The sequence below is a fragment of the Sinohyriopsis cumingii genome, chromosome 6 (genome assembly GCF_028554795.1).
Source record: "Sinohyriopsis cumingii isolate HCF-2022 chromosome 6, ASM2855479v2, whole genome shotgun sequence".
In the NCBI taxonomy this organism is placed as follows: domain Eukaryota; kingdom Metazoa; phylum Mollusca; class Bivalvia; order Unionida; family Unionidae; genus Sinohyriopsis; species Sinohyriopsis cumingii.
The window spans coordinates 137,524,834-137,551,647 of NC_142966.1; the positions used below are offsets into that span (position 1 = coordinate 137,524,834).

The 26,814-nt window shown below is 37.3% G+C and overlaps 1 protein-coding gene across 1 annotated transcript in view; it reads right to left on the reverse strand.

The window, feature by feature from the left end:
* LOC149798079 (TBC1 domain family member 19-like) overlaps positions 1-26,814 on the reverse strand; it is a 123,769-nt gene that overhangs the window by 43,264 nt on the left and 53,691 nt on the right. Inside the window, exons 9-11 of the mRNA XM_089963160.1 lie at positions 24,369-24,481; positions 6,687-6,761; positions 2,323-2,385 (exon numbers count right to left, since the gene is read on the reverse strand). Coding sequence (XP_089819286.1) covers positions 2,323-2,385; positions 6,687-6,761; positions 24,369-24,481 — 251 coding nt within the window. The remainder of the gene's footprint in view (positions 1-2,322; positions 2,386-6,686; positions 6,762-24,368; positions 24,482-26,814) is intronic.

The window sequence follows — 26,814 nt, forward strand, 5'->3', positions numbered from 1 at the left end:
GTAATAATTCTCTGAACTCCTGAATCAATGTCATCTCTATATTTTACTGCACTCTCTGCAGGTTTAATAATTTTAAAGAACACATTTGTCTTGTGCACTTTTTTAATGAAAGTAGTACCCTAATGAACGTTTGATAAAGGTCATGGCATACCATACATACTTGCTTAGGAGATGAGCCCAATATAGATATAAAAGACCCTAATCTGCTAGTGGTTAATGTGCCAGCAGATCACGGTGTATTTTTATTTGTTGTTCTGATCAGTCCTAACAAACTGAATAAATCTAGATCTGCTGGCACATTCTTTGACATCACATCCAGTATGTTATGTGATGGCAGTTTGCAGCTGGACTTGATTTATAAGTGAGTATATACAGTAATATACAAGAATCTGTATCACATAATGGTTGCCTTTACTTGTGGAATGACATATTGTAAAATCCATTTGCCACACTAAGGCATAATATTTAGCAACATGACAGAGTAACATAATTGAGTAATGCAGTAAACATAATTGAGTAATGCAATAACATCATTGAGTAATACAGTAACATCATTGAGTAATGCAGTAACATCACTGAGTAAGCCAGTAATATCACTGAGTAATGCAGTAACATCACTGAGTAAGCCAGTAACAGCACTGAGTAATGCAGTAACATCATTGAGTAAGGCACATCATGGAGTCATGCAATAACATCACTGAGTTATGCAGTAACATCATTGAGTAAGGCAGTAACATCATTGAGTAAGGCAGTAACATCATTGAGCAATGCAGTAACATCTTTGAGTAAGGCTGTAACATCTTTGAGTAAGGCAGTAACATCATTGAGCAATGCAGTAACATCATTAAGGAAGGCAGTAACATCATTGAGTAAGGCAGTAACATCACTGAGTAAGGTAGTAACATCACTGACTAATGCAGTAACATCACTGAGTAATGCATTCAAAAACATACAATGAATTGATCTTAAAAGCCCGGTTCATTTTACAAGAAATTTCTGACACTCATTAAATACAACAATTTGTCTTTTGCAGCAGCTATCATGATATAATGATATCCAGGTATTTTAAGTCCAAGTATCATAATTTAATGATATCCAGGTATTTAAGCCCAAGTATCAGAATTTAATGATATCCAGGTATTTAAGCCCACATATAAAAATTTATGGATATCCAAGTATTTAAGTCAAAGTGTCACAATTTAAGGATATCCAGGTAATAAAACAGATGAATGAGAACCAACTTTTTAAAAGTGGATGGGTTTCCAAAGTCCAGTTTGCTGGATTTTCCATGCCATAGCATGTACTGTGAGCCAATCTATTCCTTTCCAGTAAACTTTCAATATTTCCAGACACTGGTGAGCATGAATGAGGATGCTGGAAACATTTGTTGTCATGGATCCATATCCATTGTCATCCCTGTTTAGGCAATGTCTAAATCCAGATTAAATGACCATGAAAATTAAAATATTTCATAGTAAATGAATATGAACTATTCCACAAACAATGAAGTAAACTGTATTCATCTGACTGTGAGGCACAGGATAGGTGGACTGGAAGAACCATTGAAGCACAAAACATAAACAAGTACGTATGTCACACAATAACTAATAGTATATGACCCCCATCCGAGAAAATAAAGAAACCCCACATTTCTATATTTAAGTATAGGCCTATGACATCATACGGTGACTACGAAAAATGAGCTGGATTGAGAATTATCAGAGTATAAATATATAGCAGTGTGTATCAAGTAAACAGTGTCAAAACCATCTGACTTTTACTAAAACCCTTTCTGTACATGATAGGCACACAGCAAATCTCAAAAAAAAGGTATTACACCGATAAAAAGGTTCAAAATGTTTAAGTACTTAGATTGTTCCATCTGTATAAACTGTTACTTGTTACACATGCTGAGAATTTGAAAATAAAAGGATAGTAGTTAACTGACAGCTGTTAATAAGACATAGTAAGTGAACACGAGACACTGTAATTAAATTTAAACAATATCATAAAACTGAAAAAATTGGTGTCAAATTAAGAAAAATCAGTATATTTAATCAAAGATGTTTCCATCCTAATATTGCTCTGTAAGTTACTTGTTCTGACAAACCTACCTGATACAAGTAACCTACAAACCTGCCTGATATAGGTAATGTACACACCTACCTGGTACAGGTAATAATCAAATCTACCTGATACAGGCGATCTACGAACCTGGCTGATACAGGTAATCTTCAAACATACCTGATACAAGTAATCTACAAACCTACCTGATACAAGTAATCTACAAACCTACCTGATACAGGTAATCTTCAAACCTACCTGATACAGGTAATCTTCAAACACAAAATACTGGTCATCATTGGTGGCAGTCAGCTTCACATCCTAGAAAAGATGTCACAAATTTGTAACTGCCTTATTTTGCTATTCAAGATGTCACAAAGTTGTAACTACCATTGCAATTCAAGAATCTACTTTCATAGCTATTATGGCATTCATAACCCCCACCCCTATGTAACCAGTCACTTTTGTCTTTTACCTTTTGACAATAAAATGACTGAAGTTCTAAAGATCTTAAATGGCCCCTAAGGAAACCTGCATATAACAACTACTTGAAGGACAAACTGCATGCTCTCTTTAAAGACGGGTGGTCTTTAAATACAGGTAAGAGTCATGCAGATAGTTCAAAAGATGGAGTATAGAATTGAGAGAAAAATATACAACTGCTAGATGAATACATAAGTAGGTAGGTAGGCTAAAGTGAGAGTGATTTGTCTTTAAAACAGCTAAACTAAACAACAACAAACATTTATGACTGCAAGTCACCATACACAATACATTATGGACCAATGAAGTGAAAAATAACAGTTGTTGGTCATGTTGGACAAGTGGTTGCTATATACAGCTAAAATATATTTGAAAATTGGAGTGGACAAAAACTGGTTGCTCTGATTAACAGGTGGTTGCTATGTGGGTAAGGTATGTAAAGTCCATGATGTAAACCTCCTAAACATCCATTAAGTTAAACCAAACAATGATAATGACTAACTCATATACAGATGGAAGGGAACAATAACTGATAAATGAAATGGCATGATTTTTTCAACATGAAATCTTCTTTTGTAACAGACATAATTACAGGTGAAACAAAATGACATAAAAGTGACAAAACTGCAGCTAAACAAAATGCTAACTTTTTTCTCTATAGGTTATAATTTTTACATTTCTTAATGGTATACTGCAACAGTTGGTAGCATATCTTTGTTTTAAGGTCACCAAGTTGGGTTTAAAACCATATCACACTTATATTCATATAAACAGTAATCTAATGAGAATGAATTAAGATTTATATATTACCCATATGTCTATGTATTGCTTAATATTTTATTCTAATGATATTCAACCATAATGTGTACAAAAAGGAAATTCAAAATATCTCCGTAAATGCACCTAAAATTGAAGTGAACAGTGTAATATAGCATAACTCTTACACATGTAGTAAGTTTCAAAGTTGCATCAAAAAAGTTTTTGACAGCATAAAATGTATCCAATTCGCAATAACCTGCTAAAAATTCATTTCTAAAACAAGATTTAAAAATTTCTAAACATTGTAAAACTCTCATAGTTTCAACAGAAAAGCTCAAATTTCTGTCTACATGAGGCAATTTTAGTCAGCACAGAAGTGGTGTCTACTTAAACAGAGATTTGAAATCATTTTTAACTAATAAAATGAAGCATACTTACAAGCCAGACACACACAGACATGCATCTACATGCTTATAAGTCAGGTCTACTGCAAATGGCAACTGACCCAGATCTGTTGCTGCATAATACACAGACAGATCAAGGTCTCATAAGGCAGTCTGTTAGGAGTAACCAGTAGAAAAAATACAACATAAACCCTGATCTGCAAGTGCATTATGCAATGGCAGATCAGAATCAATATTGTTTGCAGTTGTACTCAAAATTTAAGTGAGGAAATATTGATTTTTACAAGAATTTGGACAATTTAAAAAAAAACCAATAAATTAATCTTTCAATTGCATACAAGAAAAACTTCAGGCTACATGTAAACCCAATTCCATCTGCTGATATTTGCTGCCTATTATCCAGCTCAACACATTTAGTGGCTTACTGTATGCCAATAAATACCATATCCCAAAAATAAAATTAATAGTGATCAGAAACCATATCTTCACATATATATTATTCACTTTATAACATTATAGTCATGAATAATGACACCGATATCAAGCAAATGTATTATGCCCAAGGCTTGCCAAAGTTCTTCAAAGTTGCCTTACAACATTTTACAAGTTATGATTTGCTGTTACTGATGCATGTAAACAGAATTTATACTATGTGTAAAGTTTTAATTCAATTAGTGATATTTTTAAAAATAATGTCAACCTTTTGCTTGTCAAAGCTTATCTAATATTGAGATTATTCAACTACAGTGCTGACAAGATGATTTATACCAACATTTGTTTCCTATTTTTATTGAAAACCATGATTCCAGTTTGGAAACAAATTCTGTAAACCTTCAGTTTTAGTATTTCCGATACAATGACCACTGTAGGATATCATATCCATAATTAGAATTAGGTCCAATGATTAGGAGGTTTGACAATTTTCCATGGATTATGGTACATAAAAGCAGACAGTTCAGATTGTAATATCCAAATGTAGGAACTGTCCAATCAGATGGAAAGATGAAGAACATGTCATAATGAGCATGGTGCAAACAGAACACCCACTCCACTCCAAAAAAGATGTGAATTGTCTTCACTGTTTTTCTTTATGACTAAGAGAACCCTCATGTAATCTGAGAAAGGCTTTCACAAATTTTTCATTCGTGAATACATTCAACAGCTGGTTGATGTCATTAAGTTAAGTGTGTTTATTACTCAAACAATCACTGATGTTATCAAGATATGTTGTGTTTATTACTCAAACAATCACTGATGTTATCAAGATATGTTGTGTTTATTGCTCAAAATATAGCTAACGTACATATTTATCATGTAAAAATCCCAGTAAACCACTCCCTCAATAATTCGCAAACCTGTTTATAACATCGGGTCAGGCATGGATCCCATTTTTGTAAAACTAGAAATTACCCACAAAAACTGACCCCTATTTGTTTAACTTGAAGAAAATCATGATCACAATCGATAACTGAAATTTTGATATATCACTCGTTTTATCATCTAAAATGGTAGATAGGACCTGGAAATTTTAATCATCATTAAGAAATTGTCAACTTATAAAAAGAAGTCATAAATTATTTTTGCATTTTCTTTCCAAATGACATTCTTAGTATAGCATGAATAATGATATTCAAATGAAATTTCAATTAATGAAAATATCACTTACACCTACTAAAGACGGTATTTTAATAAATAAAAACCACTTAAATAAGTTTTTTTTAACAAGTGAAATGTCTATTTTAATTCTACCATTTAGTTAGGTTTAATTGTAATGATCGTAAATGCAATGTACCCTCTTGTATTAAACGTAAAATGCGGCAATCTACAGCTGTGTCTGTGAGCGTTTCTCTGAAAACCATCTTAAGTACTGACCGGTTCTGATACCTGACTTGCTGGAGTATTTGCTGTATTGTTGCCCTGAATTTAAAGTAGAGTTCCTCTGTATTATAACATCAATTGTGTCTTTTGGATCAAGTGGATGTGGAATAAGAGGAAAGTTAAAAGGCATGCAAATCCCAATGTGTAAGTTCTAGCAGCCCAAGTTGTATGCTGGGTGAACTCATTTAAACTGATCAGTCAAACACTGTTATAAATTTTATTGTGTACTTAATATAATTAGACTACAATTGAGTCATAAATGCAATCAAAGATAGCAGGCAACCAAGCGAAATGAATACTTCATGAAATGAAGAGTTTTGTTTCACAGATGTGGATCATTGTGGAGAAGTGAGTTTTAGAAAAATCCTGAATTGGTACTTAGAGATATCCTCAAGGATGAGAAGAAGTTTCAAAATTACTTGCAATGAAATTAAGGCATCAATATTTTACTAACTGAAAAATATTAAAATTGAGTTTTTACATAGATGATTGTTCCGTGAAATAAATGTTGCAAGCTTTTGAAGAAAAAAAAATCTTGTTTCATGGTATGTCAACAAATTGTCTGCTTCCCTGCTTTCTTGTCTTCTACCTTCTAACTTTGCTATAACAAAATAAGCAGGGAACCACACTAATCAACAACAAAACAATCCAGTGACATAATATACAAATGTTTTCGCAAACACATGAAGGTTGTTGAAACCAGCAGGAATAATGTCACTGATCTTTGAGATGTTGGGCATCTTGAAAATAAATGTAAATAACACAGAATAACAAAGAACTTAATTATGAAAAGTGCCCTGTTGACAATTATTTTCAAAGCAATTATAAAATGAGTATTCAGCCAATAAATTGCCCAGTGTCTTGCACCCCACTCACACAACTTTGTCCAGTTGGGATGGCATAACTTTTAATTTTTCAGAGGTCCCTCTGTAATTCACACACTTGCTTATAGTGTGGTCAATTTGCATAATTTATCAAGAGAGAGTCATACTAAATTATTTAACTCCAATTTTAATTAATGCCCTGTTTCACAAGTGTCATCAAAAATGAGCACACATGTAATATCCTCCATGACAGCCATAATAGTTAAATCCGTACCTTATAAAGTAAACTGTCCACCAAAAGATCATGCTGCGAAACGTTAAATTTAAGCTGTTCATAGTACATCACATCCTGAAAAAAAAATGCACAGTTATAGCGACTAAGAAGTCTGTAGGCCTCATAGCCATATTCTTCAAACTTATAATTGGAATTTATCAGGCAATGGGTCAGAGGGAAACAAGGAAATATACAATGGGTCAGAGGGAAACAAGAAAATATACAATGGGTCAGAGGGAAACAAGAAAATATACAATGGATCAGAGGGAAACAAGAAAATATACAATGGATCAGAGGGAAACAAGAAAATATACAATGGATCAGAGGGAAACAAGAAAATATACAATGGATCAGAGGGAAACAAGAAAATATACAATGGATCAGAGGGAAACAAGAAAATATACAATGGATCAGAGGGAAACAAGAAAATATACAATGGGTCAGAGGGAAACAAGAAAATATACAATGGGTCAGAGGGAAACAAGAAAATATACAATGGGTCAGAGGGAAACAAGAAAATATACAATGGGTCAGAGGGAAACAAGGAAATATACAATGGGTCAGAGGGAAACAAGGAAATATACAATGGGTCAGAGGGAAACAAGGAAATATACAATGGGTCAGAGGGAAACAAGAAAATATACAATGGGTCAGAGGGAAACAAGAAAACATATAGCAATACTGATGTGGCAATACCATAATTTTAGTCTTGAACAAAGTAATCAGCCATTATTAATGACAATGCACTGAAATATTAAACTTATTGCATTTACTATCATATAGGTATAGTCCAACAGAAAGCAACCAGTGACAACAGATTAAGGTCATCTGTTGTTTCTAAATGATTGGTCCTGACTGACTGTACAGTGCCAGATCTTCCAGTGCATAATGCAATGGCAGATCTGGCTATATGCAGTTTGCGGCTGATCCTGATTTATAAGCAAATATATATGGCATATATATATCATCAGAAACTCTGAAATACACATCTACTGAATACATGTAATATGGCATATGATATATGTATCATCAGAAACTCTGAAACACATATGTACTGAATACATGCAATATGGCATATGATATATATATCATCAGAAACTCTGAAACACACATGTACTGAATGCATGCAATATGGCATATGATTAATTTGAATCTTCTTGTGAAAACAAAGACTGAAAAGAAAATACTTCTTCCAGAAAAAATATAGGGATATTAGAGCAAATTAACTTTTGGAGATTTCATAGGGAACAAATATAGGTCTTAACAAAAAAATAGGAATTAAAAATTATAGGGATTAACCAAAATAGGGGAATAAGCAAACATAGGTATTAAAAGAAATAGAGAAATTAACAAACATAGGTGGATTTTATATAGATCTGCATAAAATATAGTGTTGGCTTGGAGACCCGAGTTTAATTATTACCTTTAAAAGCACAGAGAAAACTCAGTGATCCATACCGTAATCATCCAAAATGAACTGAATCATAAAAAAAACATGTCCCCTAAACAAACATGTAAACATTTAATAATATGATCATTAAAACTTGCTATCATCCAAAATATTCTCATGTCTCCCACCACTACCATGAAAAAGAATGGACAATCAACTTTCCACAGCAGTGAGAACATAATAGTGGGACTACTAATATAATGATATGTAACCCTGAAAGAAATATTTCAACAATTTTAAACATTAAAAATGTTTTACTTGCAGTTCTTCTGTGAATATCTGTGACTTCCACACATGCACGGCATATGTCATTACCTTTGTCTTCATGACATGTTCCACAGCAGTGATGTTAATTTTACAACTTTCCTTACATGAGATTCTATACATTTGCAAGTAGTCTTGTGTTATTTTATATCATTGGTATGAAAATCCCTGATTTGCCATTCTCTTTGTTTTTGGAATAATGCAATATAAAATTAATTGAAATCAAATAGCATCTCCAAATCTGATCAAAGATTCATTGCCATAAATAATCTTCAAAAGTCAACATGTCTGTTTATACTATAAACACTTCAAAAGGTATGGAGTCCCTATGGTGCACTATATACTATGCATAGGTATGGAGTCCCTATGGTAAGCTACATACTAAGTATAGGTATGGAATACCCATGGTGAGCTACATACTAAGTATAGGTATGGAATACCCATGGTGAGCTACATACTAAGTATAGGTATGGAATACCCATGGTGAGCTACATACTAGGTATACGTATGGAATACCCATGGTGAGCTACATACTAAGTATAGGTATGGAATATTCATGGTGAGCTACGTACTAAGTATAGGGATGGAATACCCATGGTGAGCTAGTACTAAGTATAGGTATGGAATACCCATGGTGAGCTAGTACTAAGTATAGGTATGGAATACCCATGGTGAGCTATGTACTAAGTATAGGTATGGAATACTCATGGTGAGCTACATACTAAGTATAGGTATGGAATACCCATGGTGAGCTACATACTAAATATAGGTATGGAATACCCATGGTGAGCTACGTACTAAGTATAGGTATGGAATACCCATGGTGAGCTACGTACTAAGTACAGGTATGAAATAACCATGGTGAGCTACATACTAAGTATAGGTATGGAATACCGGTGGTAAGCTACATACTAAGTATAGGTATGGAATACCCATGGTGAGCTACATACTAAGTATAGGCATGGAATACCCATGGTAAGCTACATACTAAGCATAGGGATGGAATACCCATGCTGAGCTAGTACTAAGTATAGGTATGGAATACCCATGGTGAGCTAGTACTAAGTATAGGTATGGAATACCCATGGTGAGCTATGTACTAAGTATAGGTATGGAATACCCATGGTGAGCTACATACTAAGTATAGGTATGGAATACCCATGGTGAGCTACATACTAAATATAGGTATGGAATACCCATGGTGAGCTACGTACTAAGTACAGGTATGAAATAACCATGGTGAGCTACATACTAAGTATAGGTATGGAATACTAGTGGTAAGCTACATACTAAGTATAGGTATGGAATACCCATGGTGAGCTACATACTAAGTATAGGTATGGAATACCCATGGTAAGCTACATACTAAGCATAGGGATGGAATACCCATTGTGAGCTAGTAATAAGTATAGGTATGGAATACCCATGGTGAGCTAGTACTAAGTATAGGTATGGAATACCCATGGTGAGCTATGTACTAAGTATAGGTATGGAATACCCATGGTGAGCTACATACTAAGTATAGGTATGGAATACCCATGGTGAGCTACATACTAAATATAGGTATGGAATACCCATGGTGAGCTACGTACTAAGTATAGGTATGGAATACCCATGGTGAGCTACGTACTAAGTACAGGTATGAAATAACCATGGTGAGCTACATACTAAGTATAGGTATGGAATACCGGTGGTAAGCTACATACTAAGTATAGGTATGGAATACCCATGGTGAGCTACATACTAAGTATAGGTATGGAATACCCATGGTAAGCTACATACTAAGTATAGGGATGGAATACCCATGGTGAGCTAGTACTAAGTATAGGTATGGAATACCCATGGTGAGCTAGTACTAAGTATAGGTATGGAATACCCATGGTGAGCTATGTACTAAGTATAGGTATGGAATACCCATGGTGAGCTACATACTAAGTACAGGTATGGAATACCCATGGTGAGCTACATACTAAATATAGGTATCGAATACCCATGGTGAGCTACGTACTAAGTATAGGTATGGAATACCCATGGTGAGCTACGTACTAAGTACAGGTATGAAATAACCATGGTGAGCTACATACTAAGTATAGGTATGGAATACCGGTGGTAAGCTACATACTAAGTATAGGTATGGAATAACCATGGTGAGCTACATACTAAATATAGGTATGGATGTTGTTGTTGTTGTTGTGGGGTTTAACGCCATTTTTCAGCACACGTTAGGCTATGCATGGCAGCCAGTTATAATTGTGGAGGAAGAAACCGGGAAACCCCAGGAAGAACCACTGACCCACGAGAAGCTACTGGCAAGCTTTCTCACATACCCACGTTGGCCGAATTCTAGACTCAAATGCATGCAGACAGAGGTGAGATGGCAGTGATCCGTAACAGAGAACACTTTAGACCACTCGGCCACAAATATAGGTATGGAATACCCATGGTGAGCTACATAGTAAGTATAGGTATGGAATACCCATGGTGAGCTACATACTAAGTATAGGTATGGAATATCCATGGTGAGCTACATACTAAGTATAGGTTATGGAATACCCATGGTGAGCTACATACTAAGTATAGGTTATGGAATATCCATGGTGAGCTACATAATAAGTTGTTGTTGTTGTTGTTCTAGGGTTTAATGCCATTTCTCAGCACAAGATAGGCTATACATGGTGGCCAGTATAACTGGTGGAGGAAGAACCCTGGAAAACCCAGGGAAGAACCACCGACCCACGAGAAGCTACTGGCAGGCTTTCCCATGTACCTACGCTAGCCGAGTACATACTAAGTATAGTTATGGAATACCCATGGTGAGCTACATACTAAGTATAGGTATGGAATATCCATGGTGAGCTACATACTAAGTATACGTATGGAATACCCATGGTGAGCTACATACTAAGTATAGGGATGGAATACCCATGGTGAGCTAGTACTAAGTATAGGTATGGAATACCCATGGTGAGCTAGTACTAAGTATAGGTATGGAATACCCATGGTGAGCTACGTACTAAGTACAGGTATGAAATAACCATGGTGAGCTACATACTAAGTATAGGTATGGAATACCGGTGGTAAGCTACATACTAAGTATAGGTATGGAATACCCATGGTGAGCTACATACTAAGTATAGGCATGGAATACCCATGGTAAGCTACATACTAAGCATAGGGATGGAATACCCATGGTGAGCTAGTACTAAGTATAGGTATGGAATACCCATGGTGAGCTAGTACTAAGTATAGGTATGGAATACCCATGGTGAGCTATGTACTAAGTATAGGTATGGAATACCCATGGTGAGCTACATACTAAGTATAGGTATGGAATACCCATGGTGAGCTACATACTAAATATAGGTATGGAATACCCATGGTGAGCTACGTACTAAGTATAGGTATGGAATACCCATGGTGAGCTACGTACTAAGTACAGGTATGAAATAACCATGGTGAGCTACATACTAAGTATAGGTATGGAATACCGGTGGTAAGCTACATACTAAGTATAGGTATGGAATACCCATGGTGAGCTACATACTAAGTATAGGTATGGAATACCCATGGTAAGCTACATACTAAGTATAGGGATGGAATACCCATGGTGAGCTAGTACTAAGTATAGGTATGGAATACCCATGGTGAGCTCGTACTAAGTATAGGTATGGAATACCCATGGTGAGCTATGTACTAAGTATAGGTATGGAATACCCATGGTGAGCTACATACTAAGTACAGGTATGGAATACCCATGGTGAGCTACATACTAAATATAGGTATCGAATACCCATGGTGAGCTACGTACTAAGTATAGGTATGGAATACCCATGGTGAGCTACATACTAAGTACAGGTATGAAATAACCATGGTGAGCTACATACTAAGTATAGGTATGGAATACCGGTGGTAAGCTACATACTAAGTATAGGTATGGAATAACCATGGTGAGCTACATACTAAATATAGGTATGGATGTTGTTGTTGTTGTTGTGGGGTTTAACGCCATTTTTCAGCACACGTTAGGCTATGCATGGCAGCCAGTTATAATTGTGGAGGAAGAAACCGGGAAACCCCAGGAAGAACCACTGACCCACGAGAAGCTACTGGCAAGCTTTCTCACATACCCACATTGGCCGAATTCTAGACTCAAATGCATGCAGACAGAGGTGAGATGGCAGTCATCCGTAACAGAGAGCACTTTAGACCACTCGGCCACAAATATAGGTATGGAATACCCATGGTGAGCTACATAGTAAGTATAGGTATGGAATACCCATGGTGAGCTACATACTAAGTATAGGTATGGAATATCCATGGTGAGCTACATACTAAGTATAGGTATGGAATATCCATGGTGAGCTACATACTAAGTTGTTGTTGTTGTTGTTCTAGGGTTTAATGTCATTTCTCAGCACAAGATAGGCTATACATGGTGGCCAGTATAACTGGTGGAGGAAGAACCCTGGAAAACCCAGGGAAGAACCACCGACCCACGAGAAGCTACTGGCAGGCTTTCCCATGTACCTACGCTAGCCGAGTACATACTAAGTATAGTTATGGAATACCCATGGTGAGCTACATACTAAGTATAGGTATGGAATATCCATGGTGAGCTACATACTAAGTATAGGTATGGAATACCCATGGTGAGCTACGTACTAAGTATAGGGATGGAATACCCATGGTGAGCTAGTACTAAGTATAGGTATGGAATACCCATGGTGAGCTAGTACTAAGTATAGGTATGGAATACCCATGGTGAGCTACGTACTAAGTACAGGTATGAAATAACCATGGTGAGCTACATACTAAGTATAGGTATGGAATACCGGTGGTAAGCTACATACTAAGTATAGGTATGGAATACCCATGGTGAGCTACATACTAAGTATAGGCATGGAATACCCATGGTAAGCTACATACTAAGTATAGGGATGGAATACCCATGGTGAGCTAGTACTAAGTATAGGTATGGAATACCCATGGTGAGCTAGTACTAAGTATAGGTATGGAATACCCATGGTGAGCTATGTACTAAGTATAGGTATGGAATACCCATGGTGAGCTACATACTAAGTATAGGTATGGAATACCCATGGTGAGCTACATACTAAATATAGGTATGGAATACCCATGGTGAGCTACATACTAAGTATAGGTATGGAATACCCATGGTGAGCTACGTACTAAGTACAGGTATGAAATAACCATGGTGAGCTACATACTAAGTATAGGTATGGAATACCGGTGGTAAGCTACATACTAAGTATAGGTATGGAATACCAATGGTGAGCTACATACTAAGTATAGGTATGGAATACCCATGGTAAGCTACATACTAAGTATAGGGATGGAATACCCATGGTGAGCTAGTACTAAGTATAGGTATGGAATACCCATGGTGAGCTAGTACTAAGTATAGGTATGGAATACCCATGGTGAGCTATGTACTAAGTATAGGTATGGAATACCCATGGTGAGCTACATACTAAGTACAGGTATGGAATACCCATGGTGAGCTACATACTAAATATAGGTATGGAATACCCATGGTGAGCTACGTACTAAGTATAGGTATGGAATACCCATGGTGAGCTACGTACTAAGTACAGGTATGAAATAACCATGGTGAGCTACATACTAAGTATAGGTATGGAATACCGGTGGTAAGCTACATACTAAGTATAGGTATGGAATACCCATGGTGAGCTACATACTAAGTATAGGCATGGAATACCCATGGTAAGCTACATACTAAGTATAGGGATGGAATACCCATGGTGAGCTAGTACTAAGTATAGGTATGGAATACCCATGGTGAGCTAGTACTAAGTATAGGTATGGAATACCCATGGTGAGCTATGTACTAAGTATAGGCATGGAATACCCATGGTGAGCTACATACTAAGTATAGGTATGGAATACCCATGGTGAGCTACATACTAAATATAGGTATGGAATACCCATGGTGAGCTACGTACTAAGTATAGGTATGGAATACCCATGGTGAGCTACGTACTAAGTACAGGTATGAAATAACCATGGTGAGCTACATACTAAGTATAGGTATGGAATACCGGTGGTAAGCTACATACTAAGTATAGGTATGGAATACCCATGGTGAGCTACATACTAAGTATAGGTATGGAATACCCATGGTAAGCTACATACTAAGTATAGGGATGGAATACCCATGGTGAGCTAGTACTAAGTATAGGTATGGAATACCCATGGTGAGCTAGTACTAAGTATAGGTATGGAATACCCATGGTGAGCTATGTACTAAGTATAGGTATGGAATACCCATGGTGAGCTACATACTAAGTATAGGTATGGAATACCCATGGTGAGCTACATACTAAATATAGGTATGGAATACCCATGGTGAGCTACGTACTAAGTATAGGTATGGAATACCCATGGTGAGCTACGTACTAAGTACAGGTATGAAATAACCATGGTGAGCTACATACTAAGTATAGGTATGGAATACCGGTGGTAAGCTACATACTAAGTATAGGTATGGAATACCCATGGTGAGCTACATACTAAGTATAGGTATGGAATACCCATGGTAAGCTACATACTAAGTATAGGGATGGAATACCCATGGTGAGCTAGTACTAAGTATAGGTATGGAATACCCATGGTGAGCTAGTACTAAGTATAGGTATGGAATACCCATGGTGAGCTATGTACTAAGTATAGGTATGGAATACCCATGGTGAGCTACATACTAAGTACAGGTATGGAATACCCATGGTGAGCTACATACTAAATATAGGTATGGAATACCCATGGTGAGCTACGTACTAAGTATAGGTATGGAATACCCATGGTGAGCTACGTACTAAGTACAGGTATGAAATAACCATGGTGAGCTACATACTAAGTATAGGTATGGAATACCGGTGGTAAGCTACATACTAAGTATAGGTATGGAATAACCATGGTGAGCTACATACTAAATATAGGTATGGATGTTGTTGTTGTTGTTGTGGGGTTTAACGCCATTTTTCAGCACACGTTAGGCTATGCATGGCAGCCAGTTATAATTGTGGAGGAAGAAACCGGGAAACCCCAGGAAGAACCACTGACCCACGAGAAGCTACTGGCAAGCTTTCTCACATACCCACGTTGGCCGAATTCTAGACTCAAATGCATGCAGACAGAGGTGAGATGGCAGTGATCCGTAACAGAGAACACTTTAGACCACTCGGCCACAAATATAGGTATGGAATACCCATGGTGAGCTACATAGTAAGTATAGGTATGGAATACCCATGGTGAGCTACATACTAAGTATAGGTATGGAATATCCATGGTGAGCTACATACTAAGTATAGGTTATGGAATACCCATGGTGAGCTACATACTAAGTATAGGTTATGGAATATCCATGGTGAGCTACATAATAAGTTGTTGTTGTTGTTGTTCTAGGGTTTAATGCCATTTCTCAGCACAAGATAGGCTATACATGGTGGCCAGTATAACTGGTGGAGGAAGAACCCTGGAAAACCCAGGGAAGAACCACCGACCCACGAGAAGCTACTGGCAGGCTTTCCCATGTACCTACGCTAGCCGAGTACATACTAAGTATAGTTATGGAATACCCATGGTGAGCTACATACTAAGTATAGGTATGGAATATCCATGGTGAGCTACATACTAAGTATACGTATGGAATACCCATGGTGAGCTACATACTAAGTATAGGGATGGAATACCCATGGTGAGCTAGTACTAAGTATAGGTATGGAATACCCATGGTGAGCTAGTACTAAGTATAGGTATGGAATACCCATGGTGAGCTACGTACTAAGTACAGGTATGAAATAACCATGGTGAGCTACATACTAAGTATAGGTATGGAATACCGGTGGTAAGCTACATACTAAGTATAGGTATGGAATACCCATGGTGAGCTACATACTAAGTATAGGCATGGAATACCCATGGTAAGCTACATACTAAGCATAGGGATGGAATACCCATGGTGAGCTAGTACTAAGTATAGGTATGGAATACCCATGGTGAGCTAGTACTAAGTATAGGTATGGAATACCCATGGTGAGCTATGTACTAAGTATAGGTATGGAATACCCATGGTGAGCTACATACTAAGTATAGGTATGGAATACCCATGGTGAGCTACATACTAAATATAGGTATGGAATACCCATGGTGAGCTACGTACTAAGTATAGGTATGGAATACCCATGGTGAGCTACGTACTAAGTACAGGTATGAAATAACCATGGTGAGCTACATACTAAGTATAGGTATGGAATACCAGTGGTAAGCTACATACTAAGTATAGGTATGGAATACCCATGGTGAGCTACATACTAAGTATAGGTATGGAATACCCATGGTAAGCTACATACTAAGTATAGGGATGGAATACCCATGGTGAGCTAGTACTAAGTATAGGTATGGAATACCCATGGTGAGCTAGTACTAAGTATAGGTATGGAATACCCATGGTGAGCTATGTACTAAGTATAGGTATGGAATACCCATGGTGAGCTACATACTAAGTACAGGTATGGAATACCCATGGTGAGCTACATACTAAATATAGGTATGGAATACCCATGGTGAGCTACGTACTAAGTATAGGTATGGAATACCCATGGTGAGCTACATACTAAGTACAGGTATGAAATAACCATGGTGAGCTACATACTAAGTATAGGTATGGAATACCGGTGGTAAGCTACATACTAAGTATAGGTATGGAATAACCATGGTGAGCTACATACTAAATATAGGTATGGATGTTGTTGTTGTTGTTGTGGGGTTTAACGCCATTTTTCAGCACACGTTAGGCTATGCATGGCAGCCAGTTATAATTGTGGAGGAAGAAACCGGGAAACCCCAGGAAGAACCACTGACCCACGAGAAGCTACTGGCAAGCTTTCTCACATACCCACATTGGCCGAATTCTAGACTCAAATGCATGCAGACAGAGGTGAGATGGCAGTGATCCGTAACAGAGAGCACTTTAGACCACTCGGCCACAAATATAGGTATGGAATACCCATGGTGAGCTACATAGTAAGTATAGGTATGGAATACCCATGGTGAGCTACATACTAAGTATAGGTATGGAATATCCATGGTGAGCTACATACTAAGTATAGGTATGGAATACCCATGGTGAGCTACATACTAAGTATAGGTTATGGAATACCCATGGTGAGCTACATACTAAGTATAGGTTATGGAATATCCATGGTGAGCTACATACTAAGTTGTTGTTGTTGTTGTTCTAGGGTTTAATGCCATTTCTCAGCACAAGATAGGCTATACATGGTGGCCAGTATAACTGGTGGAGGAAGAACCCTGGAAAACCCAGGGAAGAACCACCGACCCACGAGAAGCTACTGGCAGGCTTTCCCATGTACCTACGCTAGCCGAGTACATACTAAGTATAGTTATGGAATACCCATGGTGAGCTACATACTAAGTATAGGTATGGAATATCCATGGTGAGCTACATACTAAGTATAGGTATGGAATACCCATGGTGAGCTACGTACTAAGTATAGGGATGGAATACCCATGGTGAGCTAGTACTAAGTATAGGTATGGAATACCCATGGTGAGCTAGTACTAAGTATAGGTATGGAATACCCATGGTGAGCTACGTACTAAGTACAGGTATGAAATAACCATGGTGAGCTACATACTAAGTATAGGTATGGAATACCGGTGGTAAGCTACATACTAAGTATAGGTATGGAATACCCATGGTGAGCTACATACTAAGTATAGGCATGGAATACCCATGGCAAGCTACATACTAAGTATAGGGATGGAATACCCATGGTGAGCTAGTACTAAGTATAGGTATGGAATACCCATGGTGAGCTAGTACTAAGTATAGGTATGGAATACCCATGGTGAGCTATGTACTAAGTATAGGTATGGAATACCCATGGTGAGCTACATACTAAGTACAGGTATGGAATACCCATGGTGAGCTACATACTAAATATAGGTATGGAATACCCATGGTGAGCTACGTACTAAGTATAGGTATGGAATACCCATGGTGAGCTACGTACTAAGTACAGGTATGAAATAACCATGGTGAGCTACATACTAAGTATAGGTATGGAATACCGGTGGTAAGCTACATACTAAGTATAGGTATGGAATACCCATGGTGAGCTACATACTAAGTATAGGTATGGAATACCCATGGTAAGCTACATACTAAGTATAGGGATGGAATACCCATGGTGAGCTAGTACTAAGTATAGGTATGGAATACCCATGGTGAGCTAGTACTAAGTATAGGTATGGAATACCCATGGTGAGCTATGTACTAAGTATAGGTATGGAATACCCATGGTGAGCTACATACTAAGTACAGGTATGGAATACCCATGGTGAGCTACATACTAAATATAGGTATGGAATACCCATGGTGAGCTACGTACTAAGTATAGGTATGGAATACCCATGGTGAGCTACGTACTAAGTACAGGTATGAAATAACCATGGTGAGCTACATACTAAGTATAGGTATGGAATACCGGTGGTAAGCTACATACTAAGTATAGGTATGGAATACCCATGGTGAGCTACATACTAAGTATAGGCATGGAATACCCATGGTAAGCTACATACTAAGTATAGGGATGGAATACCCATGGTGAGCTAGTACTAAGTATAGGTATGGAATACCCATGGTGAGCTAGTACTAAGTATAGGTATGGAATACCCATGGTGAGCTATGTACTAAGTATAGGTATGGAATACCCATGGTGAGCTACATACTAAGTATAGGTATGGAATACCCATGGTGAGCTACATACTAAATATAGGTATGGAATACCCATGGTGAGCTACGTACTAAGTATAGGTATGGAATACCCATGGTGAGCTACGTACTAAGTACAGGTATGAAATAACCATGGTGAGCTACATACTAAGTATAGGTATGGAATACCGGTGGTAAGCTACATACTAAGTATAGGTATGGAATACCCATGGTGAGCTACATACTAAGTATAGGTATGGAATACCCATGGTAAGCTACATACTAAGTATAGGGATGGAATACCCATGGTGAGCTAGTACTAAGTATAGGTATGGAATACCCATGGTGAGCTAGTACTAAGTATAGGTATGGAATACCCATGGTGAGCTATGTACTAAGTATAGGTATGGAATACCCATGGTGAGCTACATACTAAGTACAGGTATGGAATACCCATGGTGAGCTACATACTAAATATAGGTATGGAATACCCATGGTGAGCTACGTACTAAGTATAGGTATGGAATACCCATGGTGAGCTACGTACTAAGTACAGGTATGAAATAACCATGGTGAGCTACATACTAAGTATAGGTATGGAATACCGGTGGTAAGCTACATACTAAGTATAGGTATGGAATACCCATGGTGAGCTACATACTAAGTATAGGTATGGAATACCCATGGTAAGCTACATACTAAGTATAGGGATGGAATACCCATGGTGAGCTAGTACTAAGTATAGGTATGGAATACCCATGGTGAGCTAGTACTAAGTATAGGTATGGAATACCCATGGTGAGCTATGTACTAAGTATAGGTATGGAATACCCATGGTGAGCTACATACTAAGTACAGGTATGGAATACCCATGGTGAGCTACATACTAAATATAGGTATGGAATACCCATGGTGAGCTACGTACTAAGTATAGGTATGGAATACCCATGGTGAGCTACGTACTAAGTACAGGTATGAAATAACCATGGTGAGCTACATACTAAGTATAGGTATGGAATACCGGTGGTAAGCTACATACTAAGTATAGGTATGGAATACCCATGGTGAGCTACATACTAAGTATAGGCATGGAATACCCATGGTAAGCTACATACTAAGTATAGGGATGGAATACCCATGGTGAGCTAGTACTAAGTATAGGTATGGAATACCCATGGTGAGCTAGTACTAAGTATAGGTATGGAATACCCATGGTGAGCTATGTACTAAGTATAGGTATGGAATACCCATGGTGAGCTACATACTAAGTATAGGTATGGAATACCCATGGTGAGCTACATACTAAATATAGGTATGGAATACCCATGGTGAGCTACGTACTAAGTATAGGTATGGAATACCCATGGTGAGCTACGTACTAAGTACAGGTATGAAATAACCATGGTGAGCTACATACTAAGTATAGGTATGGAATACCGGTGGTAAGCTACATACTAAGTATAGGTATGGAATACCCATGGTGAGCTACATACTAAGTATAGGCATGGAATACCCATGGTAAGCTACATACTAAGTATAGGGATGGAATACCCATGGTGAGCTAGTACTAAGTATAGGTATGGAATACCCATGGTGAGCTAGTACTAAGTATAGGTATGGAATACCCATGGTGAGCTATGTACTAAGTATAGGTATGGAATACCCATGGTGAGCTACATACTAAGTATAGGTATGGAATACCCATGGTGAGCTACATACTAAATATAGGTATGGAATACCCATGGTGAGCTACGTACTAAGTATAGGTATGGAATACCCATGGTGAGCTACGTACTAAGTACAGGTATGAAATAACCATGGTGAGCTACATACTAAGTATAGGTATGGAATGCCGGTGGTAAGCTACATACTAAGTATAGGTATGGAATACCCATGGTGAGCTACATACTAAGTATAGGTATGGAATACCCATGGTAAGCTACATACTAAGTATAGGGATGGAATACCCATGGTGAGCTAGTACTAAGTATAGGTATGGAATACCCATGGTGAGCTAGTACTAAGTATAGGTATGGAATACCCATGGTGAGCTATGTACTAAGTATAGGTATGGAATACCCATGGTGAGCTACATACTAAGTACAGGTATGGAATACCCATGGTGAGCTACATACTAAATATAGGTATCGAATACCCATGGTGAGCTACGTACTAAGTATAGGTATGGAATACCCATGGTGAGCTACGTACTAAGTACAGGTATGAAATAACCATGGTGAGCTACATACTAAGTATAGGTATGGAATACCGGTGGTAAGCTACATACTAAGTATAGGTATGGAATAACCATGGTGAGCTACATACTAAATATAGGTATGGATGTTGTTGTTGTTGTTGTGGGGTTTAACGCCATTTTTCAGCACACGTTAGGCTATGCATGGCAGCCAGTTATAATTGTGGAGGAAGAAACCGGGAAACCCCAGGAAGAACCACTGACCCACGAGAAGCTACTGGCAAGCTTTCTCACATACCCATGTTGGCCGAATTCTAGACTCAAATGCATGCAGACAGAGGTGAGATGGCAGTGATCCGTAACAGAGAGCACTTTAGACCACTCGGCCACAAATATAGGTATGGAATACCCATGGTGAGCTACATAGTAAGTATAGGTATGGAATACCCATGGTGAGCTACATACTAAGTATAGGTATGGAATATCCATGGTGAGCTACATACTAAGTATAGGTATGGAATACCCATGGTGAGCTACATACTAAGTATAGGTTATGGAATACCCATGGTGAGCTACATACTAAGTATAGGTTATGGAATATCCATGGTGAGCTACATACTAAGTTGTTGTTGTTGTTGTTCTAGGGTTTAATGCCATTTCTCAGCACAAGATAGGCTATACATGGTGGCCAGTATAACTGGTGGAGGAAGAACCCTTGAAAACCCAGGGATGAACCACCGACCCACGAGAAGCTACTGGCAGGCTTTCCCATGTACCTACGCTAGCCGAGTACATACTAAGTATAGTTATGGAATACCCATGGTGAGCTACATACTAAGTATAGGTATGGAATATCCATGGTGAACTACATACTAAGTATAGGTATGGAATACCCATGGTGAGCTACATACTAAATATAGGTATGGAATACCCATGGTGAGCTACATACTAAGTATAAGTATGTAATACCCATGGTGAGCTACATACTAAGTATAGGTATGGAATACCCATGGTGAGCTACATACTAAGTATAGGTATGGAATACCCATGGTGAGCTACATACTAAGTATAGGTATGAAATACACATGGTGAGCTTCATATGAGGCACAGATATGAGGTCCACATTGTGATCTATTTACAGTGCATTGTTATGATGTCCCCATTGTTTGATACATACTGTGCATATGTATGGGGTTCCAATGGTGATCTTCATACCAGACATAGATATGGGGTTGCAATGGTGATCTTCATACCTGGCATAGGCATGGGGTTCCAATGGTGATCTTCATACCAGGCATAGGAATGGGGTTCCAATGGTGATCTTCATACCAGGCATAGGCATGGGGTTCCAATGGTGATCTTCACACCAGGCATAGGCATGGAGGACCAATGGTGATCTTCATACCAGGCATAGGCATGGGGGTCCAATGGTGATCTTCATACCAGGCATAGGCATGGGGGTTCCAATGGTGATCTTCATGCCAGGCATAGGCATGGGGGGTCCAATGGTGATCTTCATACCAGACACATGCCTGGGGTTCCAATGGTGATCTTCACACCAAACACATGCCTGGGGTTCCAATGGTGATCTTCACACCAGGCATATGCATGGGGTTCCCATGATGACCTACATCAAAGACTGGTATGAGGTTTGTATACTGAGATACATGCCATGAACATGTATGAGGTCCAAATGTTGAGGTACATATTATTCATAGGTATGGGGCCCCTATGGTGATCAACATACTATGTATAAGTACTAGGTCCCCAAAGTGGGCTACATGTTTTACAATATGATGTTCCCATGGTGAATCACATACCAGGCATAGATATAAGGTCCTGAAAGTGATTTACATACCATGAATAGGTATGTGGTCCCCATGGTGAGATATATACTATACTATGGTATTAGGTCCTCATGGTGACCTACATAGTTACCAAGAATAGGTAAGAGGTCCCCATTATGAGGTACATACTATGCATAGGTAGCAGATCCAATGCTTATGCCAGACTTAAGCAAGAAAGTGGAAAATGTCATGCACATCTTTCATTCCACCATAAAAAATAAGTGTAAATGTCAATTTTAGACTTCCACTTATATCAAGTATTAACTTGTCATCATTTGGGGCAAAATGGCCATTGTCAAAATGAATCTAACAAAAGAAGATTCAACTAGGACTTTATCAAAATGGATCAATACATAGAGGATATAGTCTTTTCCTAAGTTAATACCAAATATATTTCATCATGTGATACCAAAAACATTATATCGTAAGGAGCGGTAAATCCACGAGTTAAAATATCATCTTTTTGATACCACAGGATGAAATATATCTGGTTTTAACATAAGAAAAGCAAATTTCCTTTTTATTATGTACCAAACTTGCACAGATTCAAAATTTAGAAGATTACACTCACTCTTTGGCACAACACTGTGATGAACTTGACAACAACCTCACCCCACCCATTTTGTAAATTCCCCTCACTTTCATACACTGATCATATAAATATGAATGACTCAAGACAGAGGTAAGATTGGTTTGACCTAATCTGACACAGTAAATTACTCTTTTGATATTTTGTAAACTATTTGACCCTATCTGTTTATCACTGTTGTCAAGGAAGTAGGGAAAAATAACTGCAGAGAGACATGAGTGGCATCTAGTCAAATTTCTTCAGCAAAAATAAATTTCCATGTCTGACATTTTAATGCCGTTTCTATTTATTTGTGATAGCTCAAAATTAAATGTTGCAAGGCATGATGGGAAATTTTTATATATTTTGCACATGTGAAAAAATAGGAATAAAAAAAAATATGAAAAATATTTTGCCAATAAGTTTCTGTATTTCATGTTGTAGAATATATTAAAAGAAACATTTAGGCAGGCCCTTGTTAAAATGGATCAAGTCAAGAAAGATCAAAAAAGACTATTATAATATGTCATCAACTTTTCATCAAATCAATATCAAATGAAAATGAACTGTCCACAAACTGACCAGGTCATCTGTATTTATGCCCAGTATCTGTGTCCAGATTTCAGCTCGCAGACTGAAAGGACAGCCCTTCTTTGCATATTCCTGTGACAGTGGACCATGGTTGGCAGCTATCACTGAAAGAGTGAAAAATTAGTGTTGATTGAAAGGAGCATGAATACTGATGTACAGTCATACAGGTATACCAAAATGTAAATATAAGCACTTCTGAGAGATATCAAGGTACTATATATACTCACTTATAGGTCAGACCTAAACTCCAAACTGCATAGACCCAGATTTGCCAGCAGATCTGGGTCTATGCAATTTGTTAAGACTAATCAGTAGAACAATAGCATAGACCCTGATCTGCCATTGCAAACTGTGCTGGTAGATCAGGTTTAATGTTGTTTGTAGTTGGACCTGACTTGTGTGTGAGTATATATGGTAATTATATGACTGACTGAGATTGCATTATCATTGTCTAATTATTATAAAATATGAAGAAGAACCCAGCAGTAACACCATTCATTATTTTTCTTGGATAATAGTAATGATGCCATAATTAGTAATTAAGAAACTTTTTTCAAGTACTCTGAATTCGTTTAATGTTTATGAATTTTAAGACTCAAGTAACAATCTAAGTTCTATGGAAACAATAGAAGCTTTCCAAAATCCATGAATTTAAGGAGTCAAGAGACTATGATAGTTTTGTAAAAACAGTAAAACCCTTCCAAAATCCATGAATTTAAAGACTATTGGAACAGTCATTGTTCTATGGAAACAATAGAAACCTTCCAAAATCCATGAATTTAAAGACTATAGGAACAGTCATTGTTCTATGGAAACAATAGAAACCTTCCAAAATCTATGAACTTAAGTACTAATGCCAATGTCGTTGTTTGCAAAACCAAGAAAATTGATTCCCACAGTATATGACACAAGTTGATACAGTAGATGATACAAGCTGATACCCACAGTATATGATACAATGGTGTCCACATTATAAGATATAGGTTGTCACCAACAGTATAAAATACAAGTTGATACCCACAGTATATGATACAAGTTGATATCAGTATATGATACAAGTTGATACCAACAGTTTATGATACAAGTTGATACTCATAGTATATAATACAAGTTGATAACCACTGTATATGATGCAAGCTGATACCAACAGTATATCATACAAGTTAATACCTACAATATATGATACAAGTTGATACAGTATATGATTCAAGTTGATACCCACAGTTGATGATGCAAGTTGATACTAACACAATATGGTACAAGTTGATACCCACAGTAGATGATACAATGATACCCAGTGTATATGATACAAGTTGATACTCACAGTATATGATACAAGTTGACACCCATAGATTATGATGCAAGTTTCAAATTTGGCCTTGATTTTGCCAAGACTTCTAAAAATTATGTATTAAATTGATCAAAGTCAAGTCAAAACTTTAATTTAATCAGACTGACAAATACCAGACTTAAGTTAAGATTAAAGTTTTATTAATTAACTCCTCCAAATGGAATCAAACAGTGGCATATCTACTGGTGAAGCACTAAATTCAGGAAAAAATTTCGATATTTCATCTAAATGGCAGTAGGAACTGCCTTATAGTGTTTTGAATGTGAAATGTGACTAATGGTTTGTAATGTTTCTGCTGCACCTTGCTGGGCCTGAATTAGACATTGTTTTTACTACACCTCAAAAAAAACAGTATTTATAGGTTACTGCATTTGTATGGGAAAATATGAACAAGTTTTTTGGATGGAATACTGCATGATTTTGAGAATGTAGTATATCCATCTGACAAAATGAGTTCATATTTTCCCATATAAATGCAGTAACCTTTTTATTATATGCTCATTTCCTTATTCTACCTAAGGCTTAATTATATAAACAAAACACACTACAAGAAATAATGTAAATGAATGTATGCCGTATTCCAAACTAAACATACAAGCGCAGATTTATCATTACACAACAACATTATTAATGCACACATAACTACGCCCAGAGAAATTTGAACTTCGTCGCGTGCTCGACATAACTTCTGAAAGAAAATGGCGTGTCTAGGTAAAATTGAAATTTGGAGTCATATTGTGAATGAATGTGCATTGCAACAACTTTTCCATTGATCGAGAATGAATAGATTTTGGTATTTTGTTTCGATTCAACAAAAGTTTGTGATTTTGGACTGGATTCATCTGTGCAAATTGTACATGAAATACATCAGATTGAAGCGGTGCGGGAGAAGCGTGTTTACATCTGCAAATGTGTTTGTTCTGTCATTGACTATTTAAAATCACAATGTGGGAAAAATATGCAGTGTTTCAATTGCAATTATCAAAGAGACGCTATTGAATTTAATGTTTATTTCATTTTGAGTACAATAAGGAAGATGTAATTGCACTTGGAATATAGTCGAAATTGCAGTACAGTTTCGAAATG